Source organism: Parambassis ranga, chromosome 22, assembly GCF_900634625.1.
Source record: "Parambassis ranga chromosome 22, fParRan2.1, whole genome shotgun sequence".
Taxonomy (NCBI): domain Eukaryota; kingdom Metazoa; phylum Chordata; class Actinopteri; family Ambassidae; genus Parambassis; species Parambassis ranga.
Window position 1 is genome coordinate 6392010 of NC_041042.1, and position 22078 is coordinate 6414087.

Genomic DNA, 22078 nt, shown 5'->3' on the forward strand with positions numbered 1-22078 from the left:
AATACTCATCTTAGTGTGAGGGGAGGATCAGAAGAGTTATTTTTTGGAGCTGTATTAAGTGATTAACTGACCAACCTGTCTGTTAATGTTGAAAGGATGATGTGTAATTACATGTCACTGTCAACTGTGAAAAATAATTAAGATGAGCAAAAAACAAAATATCATATAAAATCCTTATGGATGATAGTGTGATATTTTATAGTCCAAACTCGGTACTTGACAAAACTGCCCACAGGATTAAAATAAGAGGTGTTTGTTATGGAGCACCAGCAGCATCACTTCTGAATCTAAAGAGCTCCATTGTCTTCCTGAAGCCACTTGAGACCTGAGACGCTCACTTCACAGGACGCTTTCCCACCCTGCATGTCATTTATAACGCTTTTCAAGTTTTATAAATCCACAATCATTTGTTTTACCCAGGTAGTGACTTGTTTGGATGACAGAAGTGACAGCCAATTGTGTCTAAGCTGACTATTCAAACAATTTTGGATTAGGATCAGTGGATTCAGCATCTATAGCCTTAAAGCCTTTTGTTGCAGCTGAGCATTTATCACGTCTCGCCTATCATAAAGCTCTTCACAGACTGTAATGGGTTGAGCTCACACAAAGAACTGTGGATGACTCTTAGAGTGGAAAATGCGTAGCTGCTGCTACAATGCAGAGATTTTGTCAAGAGTTTTTGAAGGATACAACAGGGTTGCGTTTGGCATATGGTCTGCCCAGCAGTTCGGCTCGTCCATCCTCTCCTACAGTCTGTCCCAGTATCGATTATCTGACAAGGGAAAAGCACTACATCCTCCTGTTTCCTTCCTGCTACCTCACCTCATTCCAACAACCAGCAATCTGCCACAACATACATCACGGCCCTTTAAAACTCAGATAAGAAAACCTCTTAATATAATTACTGTGGTCTTTCAGCGTTATTATTCTTGCCAAAGTACTTAATCTGCATCTGTGTAAGAAAACAGAGCACAAACATACTCCTTGCATTAAAACAATAAGAGGTTTATAACTATCAGTCACCTGAGGAATAATAAAGTTCAGATAAAAATTGGCCAACTGCATTTATTATCACTATGTGCTACATTATATTACTGTGAATGTACCTTACTGGATATGTATCTATGCAGAGACACAGTGGAGGTAGACTGCCATCTTGTGGAAAAGTAGGGTAACACCTGCTTAAGTTGCTACTAAATTAATATACAAATAAATTACATTGGCGCTAATATATAAATCAATTAATTATTATTATTATTAAACATTATTATTACATTACATTACATGTCTTGTACATTTGTTATTTGGATCTGTAGCCTACTTGTTCTTTTACTGCTTATTCAAAATAAGTGATACGTATTTCACCAAAAACACAATTATAAAATAGTTTCAGACAGTTTTGTTATCTAAAGTTCGTTATCTCCTTTACTGCTTTTAATTTTTTTTGTACTTGTTGTGCTTACATTTTTCAATGGGTATATATCTTATTTAATGGTGTTACTTTTGAAGAGAGTGCAGGTGTCACAAAAAAGAAAGTTCCACCAAAAGACAACTTCTATTTGGACAAAGCATAACTACAGCTGCTGAATAGACTGCTGCAAACATGGTGGCAGTAGTTTGTATTATCATTGCATATCATTGGAAACACAGTGCACCTCCTGTCTGGTGTATTTTCAGTTTGCATGCACAGCCAGATATACAAATAAGCTCTCCTATCTTCAGTGAACATGCTGGCAGGTGACTCCTGTCTTTCTGCATGTGGACTGATTAGACAAAGACAGAGAAATGAGAGAACATTGTCGTGTGTTTTTCTGGGGATCAATATGTAGAAGCATGATCGATATCTCGTCCCACACCCATCATTTATGGGTGCCACCATGCTTCCTCTGTCTCATTCTTTCTCACTTCAAAAGCACAGGAGTTGGGTGACAGGTCTGGGGAGGAGGGGGCTCCATTGTTAATTGGCCTTTTCAGCTGAACAGAGAAGTGCAGGGAAGAAGAAGAAGAGATGGGGACAATAGGGTCTCATTGCCTCTCCAGAACAAGAGGGATGCACCGCCTAAAAAAGATGCACATGCAGACCTTCAGGGCTCTCCTCACACAACTCCAAACTAACTGAATGAGACCATCAATCAGGTGGCGCGCAGCTCGCTCTGAATAAATGACCCGGGCCCTTAATATAGTCTACTTTAAAATTCTCTCCTGGAGTAAGATTGGTTCAGGGTGTGAGGTATGAGGTGTTACCAGACAAACCGCTTCGCCACATCTCATTCCACTGCGGTTCAGTGGAACGATAGGTACTCTTTATCCACTTCAATAAGGGGATGAAGCTCAATTAGCATTTCACAAGTCCCATTTTCCTCTTCTATTGCAACCTTCCCCGCGGAGCCCATGCTTTCTCTGGGGATTGTCCTGTTTTGGGCCCTTGTTGCCGTTGGCAGGGTGACAGTATTCGAGTGTGCAAACTTGTGCTATTGTCCGCGGGCCAGAGGGAGCCATGGAGACCCCATAATATGACACAGGAAAATGTTTGCTGATGGCAATTCTATGGGCTTTGTCCGACTCTTTCTCCTTCATGACGACTCGATTTAAGTCTCTAAATGTTTGACTACAAATGCAGGAGTGCTATCCAGCTCCTTTCCCTTTGTCCCGCGAGGTTTGAATGAGTAATTCAGCCTTTGTGTCGCTCGATTGAGGGGGCAAACAGAAAGACAAGATTCTTGAGCGTTCAAGCCCCTTTCCATGGTTATGCACTCTTCAGATCCCCCCTCACCAAATCCTACAGCTGACATCACTCTTGGGGAGGGACGGGTATCTGTGTTCAAAACTTAACTTTAAGTGCTCTGATATGAAGTTAGAACTCACACACGATCCGCAGAATTTACACACATTTTATTATTTACGCATCCGTGCGCATTTTGGGTAACTGAGAGTTTGGCCCACTCGCAAAAATCATCGTGTCGGAGAAATATCGCATCCCCTCAGCGGCTTTTTCCAGATCTCCATGACAACAATTTGCAATGGTGAAGAATTCGATACCGGGGCGCTTGGAGGCTGATTGGGGTGCATTGTGAGGGGGCTGGGGTCGCTGATTGGTTCAAGGAAAGCACCATAACTACAAGGAGTTTATATTCATTCAACTTGTTGAAGTGCTCCTACTGCAGCCTGGAGAGAGGGGTCTGTGCTTGGACTGTGGCTTCGAATCAAGATTCATCCAGCAGTGGTGAGTAAAGGTTATTAATCTCTGGCAAAATATGAATATATGATCACATATATATCACAGCCATTTTAAGTTGATTTGGAATTACCAATAAGGCAAAGCCTAAACTGTTTTTCTGATTTTTCCTCAGATCTTGACGGTGGATTACAGTTTTTAACATGGACTTAATCTGATAAAGAATTGGCAGATATGGCAAATGCAGACAGTGAGGTCAAAACGTTGCTCAATTTTGTAAATTTGGCATCCAGTGACATCAAAGCAGCTTTGGATAAGTCAGCACCCTGCAGACGCTCTGTGGATCACCGGAAATATCTACAGAAACAGCTGAAGCGGTTCTCTCAAAAGTACTCCAGAGTGCCGAGGTGCCACACGCACAGGTCTGCGGAGCACAGGTGCGCCAAACCGGTGGGGACTGTTCACCAGATTATGACGGCGTCAGAAAAGGCCAACTCTCATGCGCAAGATGTGGATTCTGTGGAGCAGGTGCCGATGAGGAAACGCCAACTACCAGCTTCCTTTTGGGAGGAACCCAAGTTGACCCAGACTAAGAGGGAGCACCAACATTTAGGATCGAAAAGGAGTCCCGTTGTCACGTGTGAAGGGAGTGAGAGTGAAAAGAGGAAAAAGTGTTATGATGAAGACACTAAGGCCTCAATGTCTGCGTCCAGCCGGCGCAGCTCTTCGGATAAAGAGATGCTGAAATTGGACCTGACCACTCACCGCTGTGTGAGTGTGTGTGGCTGCTGCCCCTTCCATTACCACGGACACCAGGTCCTCCACAGTCACATTGTGGTCCCCCATCCGCCCCTGGCTTTGTGGAGCAAAGCAGCAGGGACTGAGACGGAGAGATTTGATCCTTATGGACAGAAAATTCACACACACGTTGTGGTCAAACCGATACCGACCAAACCCACTGCGCAGTCACCGATATTCAGTGTGTTTGGATTCATTTAACCAACATACTAATGAAGCGGGCACACAACACGTGTATAGCTATGACTAATGATTTCCCTTTTTTTGCATTTCTACATGACACACACCCTCAAGCACTTATTGGAATGCTTCATCTATTTTTGTTGTTTAAACTTAAAGGACTAAATTGCACTTGTCAAATAATTTCATCATCTTCACTTTCATGCCAGCTTCACATCTGAAAAAATGACAGTAAGTCAAAAGGTTTCTACTTTTAGGTGTCTACTGGGACTTCATTTTTTAAGTTCAAAAAGTCATTCAAATGATCCAAACATCCTGTTTTAGTTTCCTCTTTCAACTCTGAGAATCACATCCTTTGTCAAAATAATGTTTGATAGGCACATTTGAAGCAATGACTTTTATTTTTAAATAAATGATTCAACTTCTCTGAAGAACTCCTTTGGGTACTTACCTTTCACTGACGGGTTTTTTTTTTATATAAATGACAGACTAAAGAGATTTATATTCACATAAATAGATATCTGTACATGGAGAATTTCTTTGAGAGGACCATTTACAGATTCGCAATGCAACTAAAAAAAGATCCATAAAAAGATAAATTTAATCCAATCTCTGAGGACTGTGTTGTGTGAGGTCCATCTTAAAAATCAGTCAGTCATGCTCACATATCGGATCAGTCTGTTTGGCAGAGGTAAGCTCGAGATAGATCTCAGTTTGTGTCTCCCCATCTGGGTCCGAATCCTTAATCTACAAAGGTGCAGCAGTGGACGTGGTGACACTGTAGCCAAAGAAAAAGAAAAACAAGAATGACACATGCATATTCGTAGACCACATTTGTGTCATCTGTGCAGTATGAGGAAGTGAAAGAGAGAAAGAGACGTGATGTAAATGAACAGTAATGTTTTTTTATCTGATGCTTACATGACTTCCTCTTAATAGCATGCCATTCTTCTCGACTGTCCAGTAGGTCAATGAGTTTGTTGCACAGCTGAACATGGCCAACATGCTCCAGCAGCAAATCTATAATTGGTCCTGCCCATTTACACATAGCAGGGGTTGAGATCCACTCACAGAACTGTGGAAAAATATATATAAAAAAAACATTACATGCATGCTTTTAGTCACAGTGGAATGTATGACAATGGTTTTTGCTCTTTTTGCACACCTGTGATGGCTGTTCTGGTGGCTCACTGCAGTTAAAATGAAGCATACTGTCATTCTGTATGACATGTCCGTTTGTTCTTACAGTGGATCCCTCAGAAGCTGGGTGTAGAGCACTCCCATAAGTACAGGTAAAACAGGACAAGGCATCACAGCCGTTGTCCAAAAGGCACTTAAGTAGAGGCAGATTGTTCATACAAAGTGCAATAAGGGCTGGGAATGTGGTGGGATAGGATGGGATTCTAGCATTTACATCAGCCCCTCTCTCTAGCAGTAAGGACACTGTGCTGACACAGCCCTGACGTACAGCCATCAGCAGAGGGCTGACAGGATCCAGGCTTAAACTGGCACCGGCGTTCAGTAACACCTCTGCTGTTCTGGTGCTGCCGTTGGCGATGGCAAAGTAGAGGGCTGTAGCGCGACGATCAGCATACTGGAAGGAGTAACTGTGGGCCAGTGTGGCATTTACATCTGCACCTGTCTTCAGCAGCACAGCTGCCACAGTGTGTCTGTTGTGCTCAGCTGCCAGGTGGAGGGGGCTGATCCAGCTCTGTCGGAGCCTGGCTCGACTTGTCACAGAGACCAGCAGGGACACAATCCTGAACACAAAGTAAGGAAGTTAGTCAAAACACAGTCACTCTTATCATGGCAGTGTTTACAGCTTCCACCAGTGATGTAACATACTCATGGTGTCCATACTGAGCAGCCATATGCAGAGGCAGCAGTCCTGAGTTAGTGGGTTTATTGGCATCTGCATTTTTAGTCAACAGTAAAGCCACAACTTCCCTGTGGCCATTTTTACTGGCCTCATGCAGCGCTGTCACCCCATCACATGTCTGTATGTTCACATCTGCACCTATAAATGTAAACAAAACAACATTCCACTTTTATGATGTTTACCATAAGAACAGGATGATCAAGCATTTATCATTCTCTGTGGAAAAGTGTACCTTTCCCAACGAGGTAAGACAGAGACCTCATCTGTCCCCGCTGAGCTGCTACAATGAGCGGTGTGATGCTGTAGGTGTTTGGCGGGTTGATTGTGGCTCCAGCTCCTATTAGTATCTCACAGATCTCTGTGTTGTTTCTGGACACAGCTTCATGGAGAGCTGTCCAACCATGGCCACACCTCTGGTTAACAGTGGCCCCGTACGAGAGGATGAGACTCACCATGTCCACGTTCTCATGCTCACATGCTGCGTAGACACACAGGACACAGTCATTCCTATCTTATATTCCACATGTGTGTAGTTTTTCTTCAGAACTTTCTAAATAGTTCTGATTTCACAGCTATACCTTTGTACAAAGGGGTTTCTTTGTTGTTGCTGCAGATGTCTGGGTCAGCTCCTGCCTCCAGAAGGGACTGCACACATGACAAGTGTTCACAAGACACAGCAAGCAGCAACGCTGTCTGCTCCTGCAGTGTACGTTTGTCTACTGACCCTGGATGGGCTGGAGCAGCAAATACACACAAACCAAATGGGTCACACACAAAACAGTGCACCAAAATTACAGATAAGGCTTCCTTTGACTGTCTGGGGCTATTATTGATGCTTTTAGTGCCATACCCCTCAACAGGGCCTTCAGGCACTCAGTCTGTCCACAGTTGGCTGCATCATGTAGGGGTATCCACCCATCTTTGTTCTCCTTCAGCAGGCTGTGAGAAGAGGAGGCAGCCAGGTCATTAACAGCCTCCACATCCCCTCTCCTGATGGCAAAGACCAGAGGGCCAACATCCCTTTAAAGGAGGAAAACATGAACTTTAATTGACTTGATCAAAGGTGATTTTATACAGACATTAGTACAGGATGTAGTTTGGATTCAACCATTGACCTTAATTTTGATGTTTTTTTTTATTTGGCGATAATTTGAGTTTCTTTCACTTGGGTTTAATGAGTTTAATTAAACAAATCATGATGTTGCCGCTATATTTGGCATCATGTCATTCTTTTGTTCTTGTCTATTTACGCAGAAGAGCTTTGTTGCACACAAAACACACACACACACACACACACACACACACACACACAGAGAACACATAGAGCCTCCTTGTGTCAAACGGCCCACACAACAACAAAAGACTCACTCCGGCTCTGACGCTCCGTCGCTCTGATTGTCTAATCTCCTCGTATCTCCTCTCAGTCGCGATAGAACATTATTACATTTACGTCCGGCATTACGGAACTGAGATAAGTAGTCAGAATAGCTGAATTTCGTCATTACTGATGGCAGCTTTTGTGCGGCAGTGTCTTCCTTCGCTGTGAGTCGGCGGCAGCGGAGCAGCGTGCAGCGCCGTGCGGGCTCAGCTGTGCTCTCTCAGATTATTTTAGGACTGTATTGTCAGGCGGCGGGGTGACGGCTTTATCCATATATGTAAAAAGACTCGGACAGCCAGAGATAAGGCGGACAGCACTGAAGATAATGCAGTCTGAACAGAGCGCTTTTTCTTGTTTACTGGCCGGTTGCCAAATTAAGCAGCCAGACTGACAAATACAGAAAATAAAAAGATAGACCCAGCACGCTCTGCGGGATAGCTGTTTTAATCTGAAATGCTCGACAGTCCATCACCAAATCTAAGCAAATCTATACAATTATAGCTCATCAGTAGGAGTTAATTGTGGAGTTAATTTTGGACATCTGGGCAGAAATACCGAGTCTTTTTTAAGAGTTACTAGTCTATATTTTCAGCATCATACTTCTGTGTGTCTATTATATGTCTGCATATAATAGACACACTTGTCAGAACTCATTCAAAACTAACAAATCCAGTTACCATGCATCAAACTGTTGAATGAAAAAGACCTGGATGACTTGAATCTTCATCAACATGTTCATGACCGTTGAGCCTGTTAGCTTTATTTAACTCTCATTTCTATTTTTTTTTAAATACAATGAACCTTTTACAATATTAAGTCAATAATTTCACATTTAGCAGGCTGCTGTTCCTCCACAAGAGGGAGGTGTTTGTGACTGACAGATCCAACCTGCCAGCAGGTTACATTGTGTAAACTAGGGTTGCATTGTTTGCGTAAAATTTACAGTAAGCAAAACAGCAAAGATTTTCTCACACACTCACCGTACACACATTTATTTATTTTTTACCTTATTTATTTTATTTTAGACTAGGCCTACATATTTTTACTACCTTGTTTTGTTTTCATTGCATGCTTTATAAAAATACGAGGATAAAACAGTATTTCACTTTCTCTGTATGAGGAAATTGACAATAAATGTCTGCATTTTTTTAATCTTCAGCTTGTTGCAGTAGCCCTAAAATTTTTGATTAAAAAGTTAAACATATCATGACATGACCATCAGTTCCAACAAGCCTGCAAATCTATGTGTATACATATGTGCTTGTAGTCTGGTGATGTAGTGCGTTGCAGTTTTTCAGTATATTCTCACCTGAGCCGGCTTATGGTGCTGGATGAAGTGTGGAGAGTACAGCCAGCCAGTCTGCCTTTAAAGTCATTGTTAAGTCTCTGATAAAGAGTTCTGGATCTGCTGACTGCAATCATCAGGAGGAGATTTGTTGTTCACTCTGCAGGTCCAACAATATGCTGCTGTTTCTTCACAGAGGAGTCATGGTGATCCAGAAAAGAAAAGTACAAAACAGAAGCAGTTAGAGCAACAGTTAAATAACGTGTAAAGGCCTAATAATTCAAGCAGTGATACACACACACACACACACAGTGTATGAATAAGAGTCCAAAATCTTCTCTGGCAGACATCAGAGTGCAGCAGCTCAGGCATTGAGGGTGGATGCCTTTTAAGGGCATGTTGAGCTGTGTTTGGTTCCAGTTGATTCTGCTGTGGTGTTACAGTGAGTTATGCATCAGAAAGATGACATTACAATAACACAGCTGAGATGTTTTTTTTCCCCTCAGCTATTATTGTAATTGATGGAGTGAAAATATTGGATCATAATTTTAAACAAAGACAAAAATACATGCAGAAATACAGCATGCAACATATGAACAGATGTTTTCCTAAAAGTTTAAAAAGACTTACCTCATGACGTGATGCTCAACCCCCATCAACAGAGAGCTTACTAATTTCTCTGGCAGCTCCTGAGGCTAAGTTCCTTACTGTGACACAGTGAAGTGTGAATATGTGCGTGAAGAACACACACAATCACAGCTGATTTTTGTTTCACAATCACTTCTTCGGAAGTGTTTGTGAAAGAATGCTTCCTGCATCTAAACTGGAAGTGGCCTTTGTTGTTTTCTGAAACAAACAAGTTCTTCAGCGTATCTATTTACAGCTGGAAACTATACAGATGAGCTCTGAGACACATTTCTGAACAGATCTACAGACAATACAACAAAGGCAGACTTGGTTGAAATACATTGTTCTTTGATTCCAGGTAAAGCGTTCAGAATACACACATAACTATTATAAAATCAGTGTTCATCTGCAGTGAGAAGAGCCAGTTGGGGTGGCATCTTGTTAAGATGGCTGAACTAGGCTATATCTCTCATCTGGACAGGAAGCTGAAGGAGCTAAAGGAGGTGGTCAGGAAGAGGGAGGTATGGCATCCTGATAGGATGCTACCCCCTATACCTGACCTGGGATAAACATAAGAAAACAAAAAAAATGTAAAATTTGTCTTATTTTGGACTAGAGTGGCATGAGGACGAGAATATTTTAGCCAACTCAGCACATTAAGAATCAGTCCAAGGATTGAAGTGTAGGTCTACTGTGCAACATTTCAAGAGAGCTGGTTTGAATATGTATTTCAAATTACTTGTTTGCAGACATAAATTGAAAAGACTCTTGAGGATCCTGATTTGTGTTTATGGATTTTAATTTTAACAGATTATTCTTTAAAATGTAGTCTTGCTGAAAGACATAATTGAAATGTAGTAACAACTTGTTTGGGTTTGTTAGGTGAGGCCTAAAGGGTGCAATCCCACTGAGTGCAGATTAAGTCTCATCTTGAGCCCCATTTAAATGATTTATTAATCTGTTTTGGGCCTTATGCTAAGCCTTTCCTGACAACTATCATTTATATTGCCAGAGACTCCTTCAATAAACTTTTTTAACAGTAGACAGTTTGAATGCCAATAAGAACACTAATTTCTACAAAATGACTAACAGATAACCATGGATGTTATTGTTCTACCAATGTTGTTTGGAAACGTATACTTTGTTACTGTGGAGGAAGCTGTAGACCTATACATTAGGCTACTGTTGACGTATACAGGGTATGCCACGAGGCATGCCAAATTTGGTAATCCAAAGGTTCTAGTTTACTAGAATCAGAACGGAGTGAGCGCTCTTCGTTTTTCGTACCTCTGCGTCGTTTAATTCTGTGCCTTTCATTCAATCAATAAAACAGAACCGCCTCTTCGACCGTTGCTATGACAACAGAGAAACGATCCCGGCGTATTCCCTGTTGTCTGGCCTACGGTTGCCAGGCAACAACTACACAAATCCAGGGAAACATCCGGGATCGAAGCTTGATCGTTCGAACGTGGAGCGACTGAGGGACGAGTTTACTCATCAGAAGTTTGGAGTGTACAAAAAAACATGGCGACTTCTTCTCTTCCTGTCGTGGATAACAGCGACTCTGGTCCAAATCTTACGGGGGAAAAACGAATAAGAAACATTTTTGTAACACAGACGGAGGAAACAAGGTAGGCCTGTGACTCTAACAGTAAACAGTAGCTGCCAAATACTTCACCCCATTCATAAAGGACTTTAGTGTTGTTACTGACAATCACATTTCTACACAGACACAGAGGAGGAGACAATGTTACGGAGGTAAGGCTCATAATGATAAATTATAAAATTGCAATGTTTACGTAATTTCAAAATGAGCTGTTGAACCTTCCTGCTAAAGGTCGGCTGGGTAGAGGAGGAGAAGAAGAGGGAGACAGGGCAGAGAGGATGAAGGAGAGAGAGGAGAAGAAGAGGGAGACAGGACAGAGAGGATGAAGGAGAGAGAGAAGAAGAAGAAGAGAGAGACAGGACAGAGAGGAGGAAGGAGAGAGAGAGAGAGAGAGAGGAACAAACATGCAGCAAACATCAAACATACAGAAAACAAACATGACAGGTTGCAAAATGGATAATATGATAATAAATGGTATAAAAAGAAATTCCCCATTTTCTATATTTTTTTTATTAAACTAACATAAGGCATGTAAACTAGAACACTACAATTGTACTGGAATTGATTTGGGCAACTAGTCATTTTAATAACTGTGATGGTCCAGGCTGTGGGCATTGAGTGAAGAGAGGCTGAATGGATGATAAATATGGATGAAAAATAATCATTCCCCACTTTTTACCCTGTATTTAATTCATAAAACGTTCTGTCATTGATGGACGGACTTATGTTAGCAGACAGTAGCTAACTTGTTAGCTAACCGACGAGCCAGAGCACAGCATCATGGATGGACATTATAAAAACACAGCGTGCAGCATCAAACTCCCAATCCAGCATCAGCCTACAGTCCTCTGTCTCTCTGCCTGCAGCACTGCTGTCTGACCGCTACTGATTTTACATACCTATTTTTATATGCAGCCTTCAGGCAGACACCAAAGGAGAGGATTGCACACTTTGCAAAAGGCCCTGGTTCTGAGGAAACAGGCAGAGTTAGAGGAGGTGGACAAGCGTCTTGGGCTGAAAAGACAAGACTTTAGGAACTGTGTGGAGGCTCTGGCTCAGAGAAGGTCTGAACTGGAGATAAAACAACAGCAGGCGAGTTGAAGCCTCTCAATATCACCTGAAAAGAATCATTTTAAAAAAATTAATCTGTCAAAAATGTTCAGAGGATATTCATCATATGACACTGTTTTATTGGGTGTGTACTGTCACCCAGACTAAAGAGAAGGTGATGAAGTTTGAGAGGTTTGTGGCTGAAAATGAAGCAAAGCGACGAAGAGCACTGAAGAAATGTGAAGAATCCCGACAGCAGAACATTTTGAAACAGAGAGACATAGAAGATTTAACTGAACAACTGAAACAACTCAGAGTCAGGTGAGAACTTGAAGCAATTCTTTGGATGTGAACATTCTTAAATTACCTACGTAAGACTATTTTACCATGTTTTAATCCACAGAAAGCAACTTTTAAAGAAGAGAATTACAAAGTACAAAATCTATGAGGACTACCTGATGAAAACACTGGATTTTCTGCCCAGCAGTAAGCTTCAAGCTGGCAAAAGCTGGTCTGTTTATCCTGTTTAAGTGAATTATGGCTCTAATTTCTAACATAGTGCACAACCCATTTCAGGTTACCATGATAATGGGTCTGAGTCTTTGGTTATGCCCATCATTTGTCGTCATGAAACCCTGACCATCATCCACCAGGAGCTGTGGCAGAAACTGAGGCGTATGGAGAAGGAGGTGGAGCAGGGCCAGCGACAGCTGCAGAACATGAAGGAGGAGTACAGCATTAAAAAACTGGTCAGATGCACAAATGGCTGATGTTGCCTTTTTTGCCACCGACAGTGCTTTAATTGTGTTTTATTTCTTGTACAGCTGGCCAACAAAGAGCTGTCTGAACTGCAGGGTGAGTTAGAGACCCTCAAAGAGAAGAACAAGCAGGCGGAGGGGGACTTAATGATGGAGCAAGGCCTATCCAGAAAGAAGGTACTGTTGGTGATTCCCTTTAGTTAATTTGAAGATGGGGATGTTGAAATACTGTGCACTCTACAGATGGAGGAAGCAGGAAGAGTATTCGTGGCCATCAACAACCTTGCAGAGCAGTGTTATTTGCCAGCATATGGACCGCTGGAAAACATGAGCGTACTAATGATGATGGACATGGTGAAGGTAACATCCTCGTGGATTCATTCATATAATGCTCACTGCTTAGATTGCCCACCTCTTGTCTGACTGACAATTATTCCAGGAGTTCATTCTGGACAGGGCTGACACAGAGAGGAGAGCGAGGAAGCTGATTGAGTCTGGGTCTGCGGTGACGAGTACAACAGCTGTGACAGACAAAAGAGAGAGGACGTCAATGAAAAGCATTGGAAGCAAAACACAAGTCAAAAGTTCAAGTAAAGTCAGCAAAAAGAGCGACACATTTAGTTGATGTTGGGAATGGAATATTTACCACAGTGTTGCTCGGCACGGTGTTTGATGTTGTTGAATGTGTACTTTCATTTCCTTGGACAACAGTATTTTCATTTTAAAAAATGTAGTAACTGTAGAAAAAGAGGAACATGGACATTTTGATAAATGAAGGTTTTTGCTATGCACCAAGTTTTGCACTATAGTTCAATTTTATCAGTTCATCTGTTTATCATTAAAATGTAATAATAATAGTCACAATAAAATGATGCAGTCAGATGTATGATGTTTCTCAAATATTTAGATTATACACAAATAATGAAATTGCAAATAAATATAATTTAATATTGACTATATACAGTGAATTTAACATTATTTAGAATCTGACTGAAAAAAAACACATTTTCTGTTTTGCACCTACATACAGCTACTACAGGTTTGTTATACAAACCTTAAGCAGATAATCTGCAACACTGACGTGGTCATCACAGCCTGTTGTGAATCATGTTGTCCACCACTGACATACAGAGATTTCTAGTGGAGACAGTGTTAAAATATGGCATAACTTTTTTGTGCAATGTTGGACAATATTTTTAAGGTGCATCACTGTTCAGGTAAAATTAGCCTATACCTTTGATAAAGCCATATTAAACTAAAGCATGCAAAATAAACACATACAACCATATATGCTATTTAATGGGGTACTTTAAATATTTACAAGTGTGTAATGTCTTTTGTAATTTTACATATATTCCCTGCTGTATACGTTATGTGTATGGTATGAATAATTCAGCAATAAAAAAGAGTGGACTGGCCCTTTAACAGGAACACGTGGTGTCTGCAAACATCCGGTTTTTAAGTGGAAACAACATTGCAACAATGTTTTGACAGAGCGTTTACGCACATCTTTGACGCACGGCTTGCCAAACTGTAATTACGCTTTCTTACATGTTCCCATGTTGCTGCAATATAAACGGTATGTGGTGCAGTCAGTAAAATGTGTCAAACTGCGCTTTAGTCTCGCAGATAGTGAAGCTGTTAAGTGTCTCGACAGATGGAGGCCGGGGACAGCCTTGTTTCAAGCAAAGAGGACATCTCTTCGTTGTTCCCTGCGCAAACGCCCAGCGCCAAACACACAGTAGGCTGATGAGGTGTATCTGCTGCATGTAGTCACAGTCGCCATGAGCAGCTTAATAACCACACCTCTTGTTCTTTTTTAGGATCTAAGCAGTCAGCACTGCTCCGTGAGAACAGTGCGCGGCGACGGGAACTGCTTCTACAGAGCTTTCTGCTTCGCGTATTTGGAGTCCGTCCTACACAATGCCAGGTCTCTGCAGAGGTCAGTATTAGAGAAATCCACTCAAAATAAAGCACGAGCTAAATAAATACTACATAATACCAGGGAGTAATGGGGTCTTATCTCTCGGGTTTCAATGACAGATTCAAGAACCGGATCATCCAGAGTGGCAAAGTTTTGGCTTCCGCGGGATTTGACGAGAGTTCATTCAAGCACCACCTTAACACAGTAACAACCCACACTATTGTTATTCAACAAATATTCAGGAATTGTTAAGTTACAAATAGTCCAGGTTTATTTTGTTATCCCTCAGGTCTGCATTAACATGCATTCCTCTTCATTCAGAGGCAGCAATAAGTAATATTTAGGTATCATACTAGGCCATTATCAATTCAAAAGAATGTTTTTGCCAAATACAAAATAAATGTAGTTTCTGACCTGCAAATATTAATTCTGAAATTGGGCACTACAACCTAAAATGAGTTTATGATGTTCAAATGTATAAATGTTACCATTTCAGAAGAAGTCTCTACTTTCAACTGTGCTTCCATGCAGGATAAAAAGGCAAATATCACGTTTCCTTAATACAGAGGAAACAATCTCGATCTTATTTTGAAAAATGAGACAGGAAGGCATCTGTGGTCTGGCATGACTTACTTGGAATTAAAGTTCAAACCAGTTGGACTGTGACACAATGATTATCCTGTCTTTCCTTGGAGGTCGTTAGTGTTGTGGAGCAGTGCCAAGCAGATGAGCAGGAAAACACACTTGTCAGGCTCTTCAATGATCAGGTGACCTCTGACAGTGTGGTGCAGTATCTCAGGCTGCTCACGTCAGTGCACCTGCAAAACCACGCAGACTTCTTCTGCAACTTTGTGGAGGCGCCGGATCTGCAAGTTTACTGTCGTCAGGTTAGTAAAGTGTTGCTGCCATCTAGTGAGAGAAAGTAGATTTTAATCTTAAAATCTGTCACATTGAAATTGGTTAACTTAAGTACATAACAATTCTCTCCCTTTTGCAGGAAGTGGAGGCCATGGCAATGGAGTGTGATCATGTGGACATCTTGGCCCTGTCGCAGGCTCTGGACATCTGCATTCACATCGTCTCCATGGAGGGTGATGAACAGCAGTTGACTCACCATATCATTCCAGAGGGTTCAGAACCATCTCTGCATCTTCTCTACCAGACATCACATTATAACATTCTCTACCCACGAGCTCAGCTCTGACAGCAGTCCACCAAGACAGCACGTCTCAGGATTACTGACTTTGGTTCAATAAAACTGGACTGTACTCCAAGACACTGATGAAAACTGATTTTTATAAAATCTTGCCATTTACATCGTTTCAAAACATCCAGACATCCAAATATTGCACAATGTGCAATAAACATTTAGGTAAATTAAATGATTTATGTTTTTTTTTTTACATAGAACAAATACATAAATCTTGTCAAAGATGATCTCATTCAATACACGTCACTGCTGCTTCTCTTTGTTCTGCTTCTTTTTTCTCCACTGCTTTGGAACATTTTTCTTTAACCCTTGTTTCTTCCCCTGCATTGAAACCGTGGTTAGGGCACTTTCCTTCCCTGGAAGAGGCAGGTTTGGCAGGGAGAGTTTACCCATCTCCGTGGGGTACTTTGTCTTTATGACATTCCTGAATACAGGCTGGGAGATCAAATGTTTCAAATGCTTTTTCATCCCCTTCACCATCTTCTGCTGCTCTCTGTGAGTGTCCTCATCCTTTCGCGTGCCTGTGTACATAGACAGCTTTTCAGTCATCAGTTTTGCAACAATGTTTAATCAACCAATAGTATAACCTGAACCGTTTGGTTACTGCTGATCTTACCTAATAAAAGATCATCATCAAGGTCTATATCCATGGCCTCAGCTGCTCGTTTAAACCAAGAGTCGTGCTGCTTTTCCCTTCCATTGTGGTACTCAATCTTTTCTATCTGCCTGGCCAAGTTAACTCGCTCCTGTGGAGGAAGACATTTAACAGTAAACAACATGAACTCTTTACTGTGGCATAAACACAGGTCATGATGCTGGTGTGGCTCCGACCTTGATCGCTTCCAGACATTTGGTCTCTATAGGAAACACAGGAAGCTCCTCATCCTTTCCAAGAGTTTTGTAAATCTTTTTGAAGTTCATCATGTCGTCTGCGCTTATTAGCAGCAAGCTGAGCCCCTCTTTAGTGGCTCTTGCTGTTCGGCCGCTGCGATGTACGTACGTCTCAGATGTTCGAGGAACCTAGTATACACAAATAACGTGCTTAGACACAGATCAGTCTAGACTGTGTTGGCTTCCCCTAGAAGTACAGAGGCTGCACACACAGGATTTCAAATGGTTTACCTGGTAGTGAATGACATGTTGAACATTGGGTATATCTAAGCCTCTGGCTGCCACATCAGTAGTCAGAAGAACACAGCTGTGAGGGAACATTTGAAATTCCAGGGTCAATTCAGTAAAACATGCAGTATGGTTCAATACTTGATATATTACAAACTGCTTATGAAAAATATAATTCTAGCCTTTCTGCCAGATAAACCCCTTAAAACACTAGTTACATGTTTTTATTCTTCATCACAGACTCACCTCTCCTTCTCAGCAAACCGCTCCAGGTTTTTGAGGCGTTGTTTCTGGTGCATGTTGGCATGTAGCGGCAGAGGAGTACAGTCCAGGATTACCAGCAGAGAGTTCAGTCTCTTAATGCAGTCGATACTGTTAGCAAACACCATGCTGCGGCCAGGATACTGCAGCAAGAAGTAGTATAGGTAGAAATCCTTGTCTTCCTTCTGACAGTGGATTTGTGTCTCAGTCAGTGTCTCCACGGTTGCCTCCTTCCTGGTTAGGTCGATGATTTTGGGCTTGTTCTTAATCCCAACCTTCTCCATGAGAATTTCCAGTCTGTTCCTCTGTTCCAGGTTCTTCCTCTTCTTCTGGAGGATGCGGGTGGGCAGGCTGTGTGCCATCGTCAGAGTGGCAGAGAACACAAATGTTTGCCTCATGGGATTGAAGTGTGTGGTACTTAGCATCTCCAGCAGGCTCTCAAGTTCTGCAAAGTGTCCCTTCTCTACCATGCGGTCAGCTTCATCGATAACCAGGCACCTGGATTATAACACAACCGAGATAAGATGGCATAAACATGATGTTAAGAGAATCATTATCTACTCGATTCATCAAGGAAGAACTAAGACTGAGTAAATACATTTAAGGAGGATGTGCCTAATACCTCACACACACTAAAAATAGAAACCATTTTTCATGAATGGAAAAGTTAGTCACTGGGACTTACCTGAGCTGTCTGAGGTTGAGCAGATGTGGATGCTGCTCCTTGATTAAGTCCCACAAACGTCCAGGAGTAGCAATAACAATCTCTGGTCTGTGCTTCAGCAGCCGCCTTTGTTTCTGTTGTGACATTCCGCCCACCACTATGGCTGTTCTGATACCTACAAAACAGTTACACCATAAATATATAGACATAAACAAAACTATTAGAAAAATAACCTAATAATTTTGATCAATAATGGCTCACCTGTGAATTTTGCGACAGCATCGATATGGTGTTTGACCTGAACAGCCAGCTCTCTTGTGGGAGTGAGAACCAGTCCAAGGAGAGGCTGACTGTGACCACCAGCAGATTTGTCAAAATTAAAATCTGCATTTTCGATTACTTTTACACATCCAAGCTGCTCGTCCTCGTCTTCGTCTTCACTGTCACATTCATCTTCTTCTGAGTCTTCCTGAGTCGGATTTTCATTGTCCTCATCCTCCTCCTTCAAATCCTCCACATCATCCTGGTCCTCTTTTGTCTTCATCTGTGCAGCTGGTAAATATACACTTTCCACCTCTTTGGCTGCTTCTGTGTTGTTCTCATCAGTTTCTTTGGAGCCTCTTTTCCACTCCAGGATGGTGTGGATCATGGGAATGCCAAAAGCCAGTGTCTTACCACTGCCTGAAATTACAAACACATTTGCTTCACTTGTGAACATTGTGAAAGTGTTCATAAGTTATAAGGGTGAAAGACATTTTTATCTTACCTGTCTCAGCAGCACCCAGTATGTCCATATGATCTCTGATGGCTGAAGGCAAAGCCAGGGCTTGAATTGGTGTGGGTGAACCAAATCCAAGATTGCTCAGTGCCTTTAGCACAGAAGAAGGAACAAACAGGCCCTTCCATGCACTCATGTCAGTATTTTTGTCATCAGAAGAACAGAGTGCTGCATATGTCCAGTTCTTTGTTTTTGCTGTGGGAGGCTTCATCACTTTATCTGGACTGGATTTTTGTTTTTCTGAAGGCAGAGGATCAGCTGGAGAATCCAAGCTTGGCTTTTCTTCGGGGGCTGTGTCCCTCTCTGGGATCTGCTTTGATTTCTTTTTCTTCTTTTTGGTTTTTGATTGTGTATTATTTTCAGGGATGGCAGCTGAATCTTTTGCAATGTCTTCATTTGCCACATCACTCTCTCCTTCCTCCTCAGTCACCTCTGTAGAAGTACGATCTGACTGGACTGATTGCTTTGCAGCCACCTTCTTATTTTTCTTCTTCTTGGCTTTTTTCTTTGCTGGTTCAGCTGTGTGCTCTCCCTCTTTGCTCTCGTCTTCTACCAGTTCTTCAGCCTCCTTGTTGACTTTTCTTTTCTTTGCCTTTTTCTTTTCTGCTTTGGCTGCAGCCTTCTTGGAGTCTACCTGACCGTAATCCGTCAACTCTTCGAAACACACCAGACCCTCCAAACCCTCCTCAGAGAAGAGGCTGGGATCAAGATCAACGGCTTTCCACGTGCCTTTCACGCTAACGCTCCGCTTGTCTCGTTTATGCGGCCCAGAGGGATGCTTCTTTTTCGCTTTCATCTTCTTTGTCTTTATTTTCCAACAAATTATTCCCGATAGCTTGTAAATTAACAAAACTATGGTGAGTGCTCGAACTCCAGTTAGCGCATGCGGATCCTACTACGGTCCTCCGTGTTAGCTGAAGTTAGCTAGCCCCCTGGTGTTAGCAAAAGTTCTGAATAAAAGATAAAACCAGTTACCTTCGTAGATTATAGACAAAAGCAGAAACATACCAACAAACACGCTATGTGGGGACTTAAAGCATCAAACTGTGATCGTACTGGACAACCACGCATGACACGAGGGCGCAGCCATGACAGTGTTGATCACGTGGTTTGAAAAACCTTTATTTGTCGACTTAAACCGGGAAACAGGAAGGTGATCAAATTTCAGGTTTACTGGAACAGTATTTTTTATGATATAAATCCTCTATTATAGCGCGTATATCAATGATTTTCATTTATTACTTATATTTATAAAAAAAACTTACTTTTGATAATTTTGAAATTTGAAAAATTAATTTTAGGGGTGTGGTTAAGGTATCATGGTTGCTGGATTTATTTATCCAGTGAATGTTTACAGGTGTTACTATGAGATTTGGAATAATTAAACCCACAGAAACAGGTTGTGACATTTTTATTATTATCAATCACAACAGGTAAGCTTTTTAATGTGAAATTAAAAAAATCTGTGAGAGCCACACCATAACTCTAACAGCAAAGTGGAGGTGATGTTTAGCTTTTAGTGGGGTCAATCACCCTGCCCATGAACAGCAGACAGTTTGTGTTTTCATGGTAAATGAAGAAGAAGAATGGTCTGTTGACAGTGAAGGTCCTCGGTAGGGAATATGGAATAATGCCAGTTGTTGTGGCAGCTGCTGCGGTTGTCCCGATCTCGTCCACCTCAATCACAGCCTTATGCAACACCTGATTTACAGAAGTGATGGAAGACTTAAGCTGTGCAGTTTGGAATAATGCATGTTTGTTGTTATAACATAGGAAATCAAAAACAAACCTCTGATACTTTGAGGCGTTCTTCCTTACTGAGCCTTGTCAGATTGGCTGCATTACTGAAGATGCTGGTCATGCCCATCTCTGGTAGGATATTCTGCAGGGAATACGACTGCTCCATCTTGAACTTGGGCATGTTGACTTCAAGTTTGCTATGAACAAAATGTCATTCACTGTGTTAACATGTATGTTGATTTTATGCACACGGTATTTTTTTTTACAGCAGCTGTAAGGCAAAGGTTTGGACAACACAACTATGAGGCAACAGAAAGATAAGAATAATATTTTCTGTGTAATTAAGATAACGTACATTTTCTGCAATTTTCTGACCCATCTCTGGAACCTCTCAGCAGTGATCTCATCATCAATTACAGTGTAGTCCATGCCCTTGTTGGGCAGCAGGATGAGCATAGAAACACCTTCCTGGTATGGCAGCTTTAGCACTCTTGCCCCAAGAGGAACATCTTCCATTGTGTAAAACTTGTCTTCTCTAAACATCATGGGAACTTGCACGATATTGTAGTTGTCTATGTAGAATGGTGCATTTTCAGTCAGGTTGGAATTGAAAGGCATCTCCCAGGCTCCTGTAGGTGGAATAATGGTTACGAACTCTGTAAATCTAAGGTTATATACACAAATAACATCAATGTGTAGTTTTAACTTACCCTGGAAGAAAATTGTGTTGACTAGGAGGAGATGGGTGAGTGGGTCTAGATTTGAAATCACCTCTGTAACTTTGCCATCAGTCTGCTGCTTGATGTACTCATTGATGAATCTGACACTACCTTTTGTGTCCGTAAAGTCCACAGTTTTGATGTCAGCATCAAAAAATCTCTTTATTTTGTCTTCAAAAGTCTTCTCCACTGCAAAGTGCTGGCGCATAAACATGGCCATGCTTTGGTCTAGTTTCAGTGACCCGTTCTGTGTGATGTTTTCATGAAGGAGCTGAAACAGTCTTGGGATAAGTTCTGGCTGGTCACCCCTCTCCAGCTGCTCCAGGTTCATTCCTTTGAGGATTTCCTCATGTGTGACACCATCAGACGCCATTAGAAGTGCAGCAAAACCTGAGGAAATACTCAGAGGTGAGAGGAAGATGTTCTTGTCATGGTAATTGGATATTTTCCTGTAAAGGTTCATGGCGAAGTCCAAATTTTTGAAAGAGAGATCAGAGATAGTTGGACTTGAAGGTTGTGCTTGGTAGACTGGAGCGAAGAAGCACAAGCAGGATAGGATGAAGGTAAATGCCATCTTCGCTTTGTGTATGACCATAATTTGGCTGTGGAAAGGGTTGGCAGCACAACCTGAAACATGAAAATGTTTAAAGGGACAACTCAAGTACAAAAACAAATAAAGTTCGGCCACCTTAAATATGAAAAAAACAAGAAAAGGAGAGATTCAGTTATTTTGTGTCTGAAATTTACTGCTGATTTGTCATACGTACCTTTCAGCTTGGACAAGACTGTGTCCGAAAAATCCATCTATTATTTGGGGAAACAAAGTACAAGTGTGCTCTAAGTGTTACATATTAACCACAACATACAAATTGAGTTTTTGAACAGACAGCTCTTCCAGAGCTGATGTCAAAATAAAATAAAACACAC

General features: G+C 41.6%; 6 protein-coding genes and 1 long non-coding RNA gene across 11 annotated transcripts; 3 read left to right on the forward strand and 4 right to left on the reverse strand.

Annotated features, from left to right (window-relative positions):
* The first annotated feature begins 3157 nt into the window (after positions 1-3157).
* Positions 3158-4248, forward strand: LOC114427924 (protein FAM181A-like). Its single transcript, XM_028396165.1, has 2 exons — positions 3158-3223; positions 3351-4248. The coding sequence occupies exon 2, from the start codon at positions 3410-3412 to the stop codon at positions 4172-4174; it is 765 nt and encodes a 254-aa protein (XP_028251966.1). The 5' UTR covers positions 3158-3223; positions 3351-3409; the 3' UTR covers positions 4175-4248.
* A 370-nt stretch (positions 4249-4618) lies between these two features.
* LOC114427430 (ankyrin repeat and SOCS box protein 2-like) lies at positions 4619-9425 on the reverse strand. Of its 4 annotated transcripts, none has more exons than XM_028395496.1 (9): positions 9326-9425; positions 8720-8883; positions 6883-7052; positions 6611-6766; positions 6265-6510; positions 5999-6170; positions 5319-5913; positions 5075-5228; positions 4619-4931 (listed from the first exon to the last, which is right to left on the reverse strand). In XM_028395496.1, exons 2-9 carry the CDS (start codon positions 8830-8832, stop codon positions 4801-4803), a joined length of 1737 nt encoding a protein of 578 aa, XP_028251297.1. In that variant the 5' UTR covers positions 8833-8883; positions 9326-9425; the 3' UTR covers positions 4619-4800. The 4 variants fall into 4 exon arrangements, with proteins under 4 accessions (XP_028251297.1, XP_028251299.1, XP_028251298.1 ...); XM_028395498.1 differs by having other exon boundaries at positions 8720-8877; positions 9326-9396; XM_028395497.1 differs by lacking the exon at positions 9326-9425 and adding an exon at positions 9006-9274.
* Positions 9426-10593: 1168 nt separating this feature from the next.
* On the forward strand, positions 10594-13746 carry ccdc197 (coiled-coil domain containing 197). Its single transcript, XM_028395848.1, has 9 exons — positions 10594-10953; positions 11053-11080; positions 11844-12020; positions 12142-12299; positions 12382-12464; positions 12555-12727; positions 12803-12913; positions 12980-13096; positions 13176-13746. Exons 1-9 carry the CDS (start codon positions 10847-10849, stop codon positions 13359-13361), a joined length of 1140 nt encoding a protein of 379 aa, XP_028251649.1. The 5' UTR covers positions 10594-10846; the 3' UTR covers positions 13362-13746.
* Positions 13230-13826, reverse strand: LOC114427668 (uncharacterized). Its single transcript, XR_003669474.1, has 3 exons — positions 13791-13826; positions 13383-13473; positions 13230-13257 (listed from the first exon to the last, which is right to left on the reverse strand). It is a non-coding gene; the product is annotated as an uncharacterized LOC114427668 (long non-coding RNA).
* A 363-nt stretch (positions 13827-14189) lies between these two features.
* On the forward strand, positions 14190-15934 carry LOC114427667 (ubiquitin thioesterase OTUB2-like). Of its 2 annotated transcripts, none has more exons than XM_028395849.1 (6): positions 14190-14315; positions 14394-14477; positions 14560-14678; positions 14780-14864; positions 15356-15547; positions 15658-15934. In XM_028395849.1, exons 2-6 carry the CDS (start codon positions 14394-14396, stop codon positions 15862-15864), a joined length of 687 nt encoding a protein of 228 aa, XP_028251650.1. In that variant the 5' UTR covers positions 14190-14315; the 3' UTR covers positions 15865-15934. The 2 variants fall into 2 exon arrangements, with proteins under 2 accessions (XP_028251650.1, XP_028251651.1); XM_028395850.1 differs by having other exon boundaries at positions 14199-14269; positions 14358-14477.
* A 2-nt stretch (positions 15935-15936) lies between these two features.
* ddx24 (DEAD (Asp-Glu-Ala-Asp) box helicase 24) lies at positions 15937-19786 on the reverse strand. Its single transcript, XM_028395847.1, has 8 exons — positions 18681-19786; positions 18176-18595; positions 17936-18089; positions 17236-17748; positions 16993-17068; positions 16702-16890; positions 16487-16616; positions 15937-16391 (listed from the first exon to the last, which is right to left on the reverse strand). The coding sequence occupies exons 1-8, from the start codon at positions 19486-19488 to the stop codon at positions 16114-16116; spliced, it is 2568 nt and encodes an 855-aa protein (XP_028251648.1). The 5' UTR covers positions 19489-19786; the 3' UTR covers positions 15937-16113.
* A 300-nt stretch (positions 19787-20086) lies between these two features.
* serpina10b (serpin peptidase inhibitor, clade A (alpha-1 antiproteinase, antitrypsin), member 10b) lies at positions 20087-22048 on the reverse strand. The gene is made up of 5 exons (XM_028396189.1): positions 21919-22048; positions 21143-21778; positions 20788-21061; positions 20482-20629; positions 20087-20393 (listed from the first exon to the last, which is right to left on the reverse strand). Exons 1-5 carry the CDS (start codon positions 21953-21955, stop codon positions 20202-20204), a joined length of 1287 nt encoding a protein of 428 aa, XP_028251990.1. The 5' UTR covers positions 21956-22048; the 3' UTR covers positions 20087-20201.
* Positions 22049-22078: the final 30 nt, after the last annotated feature.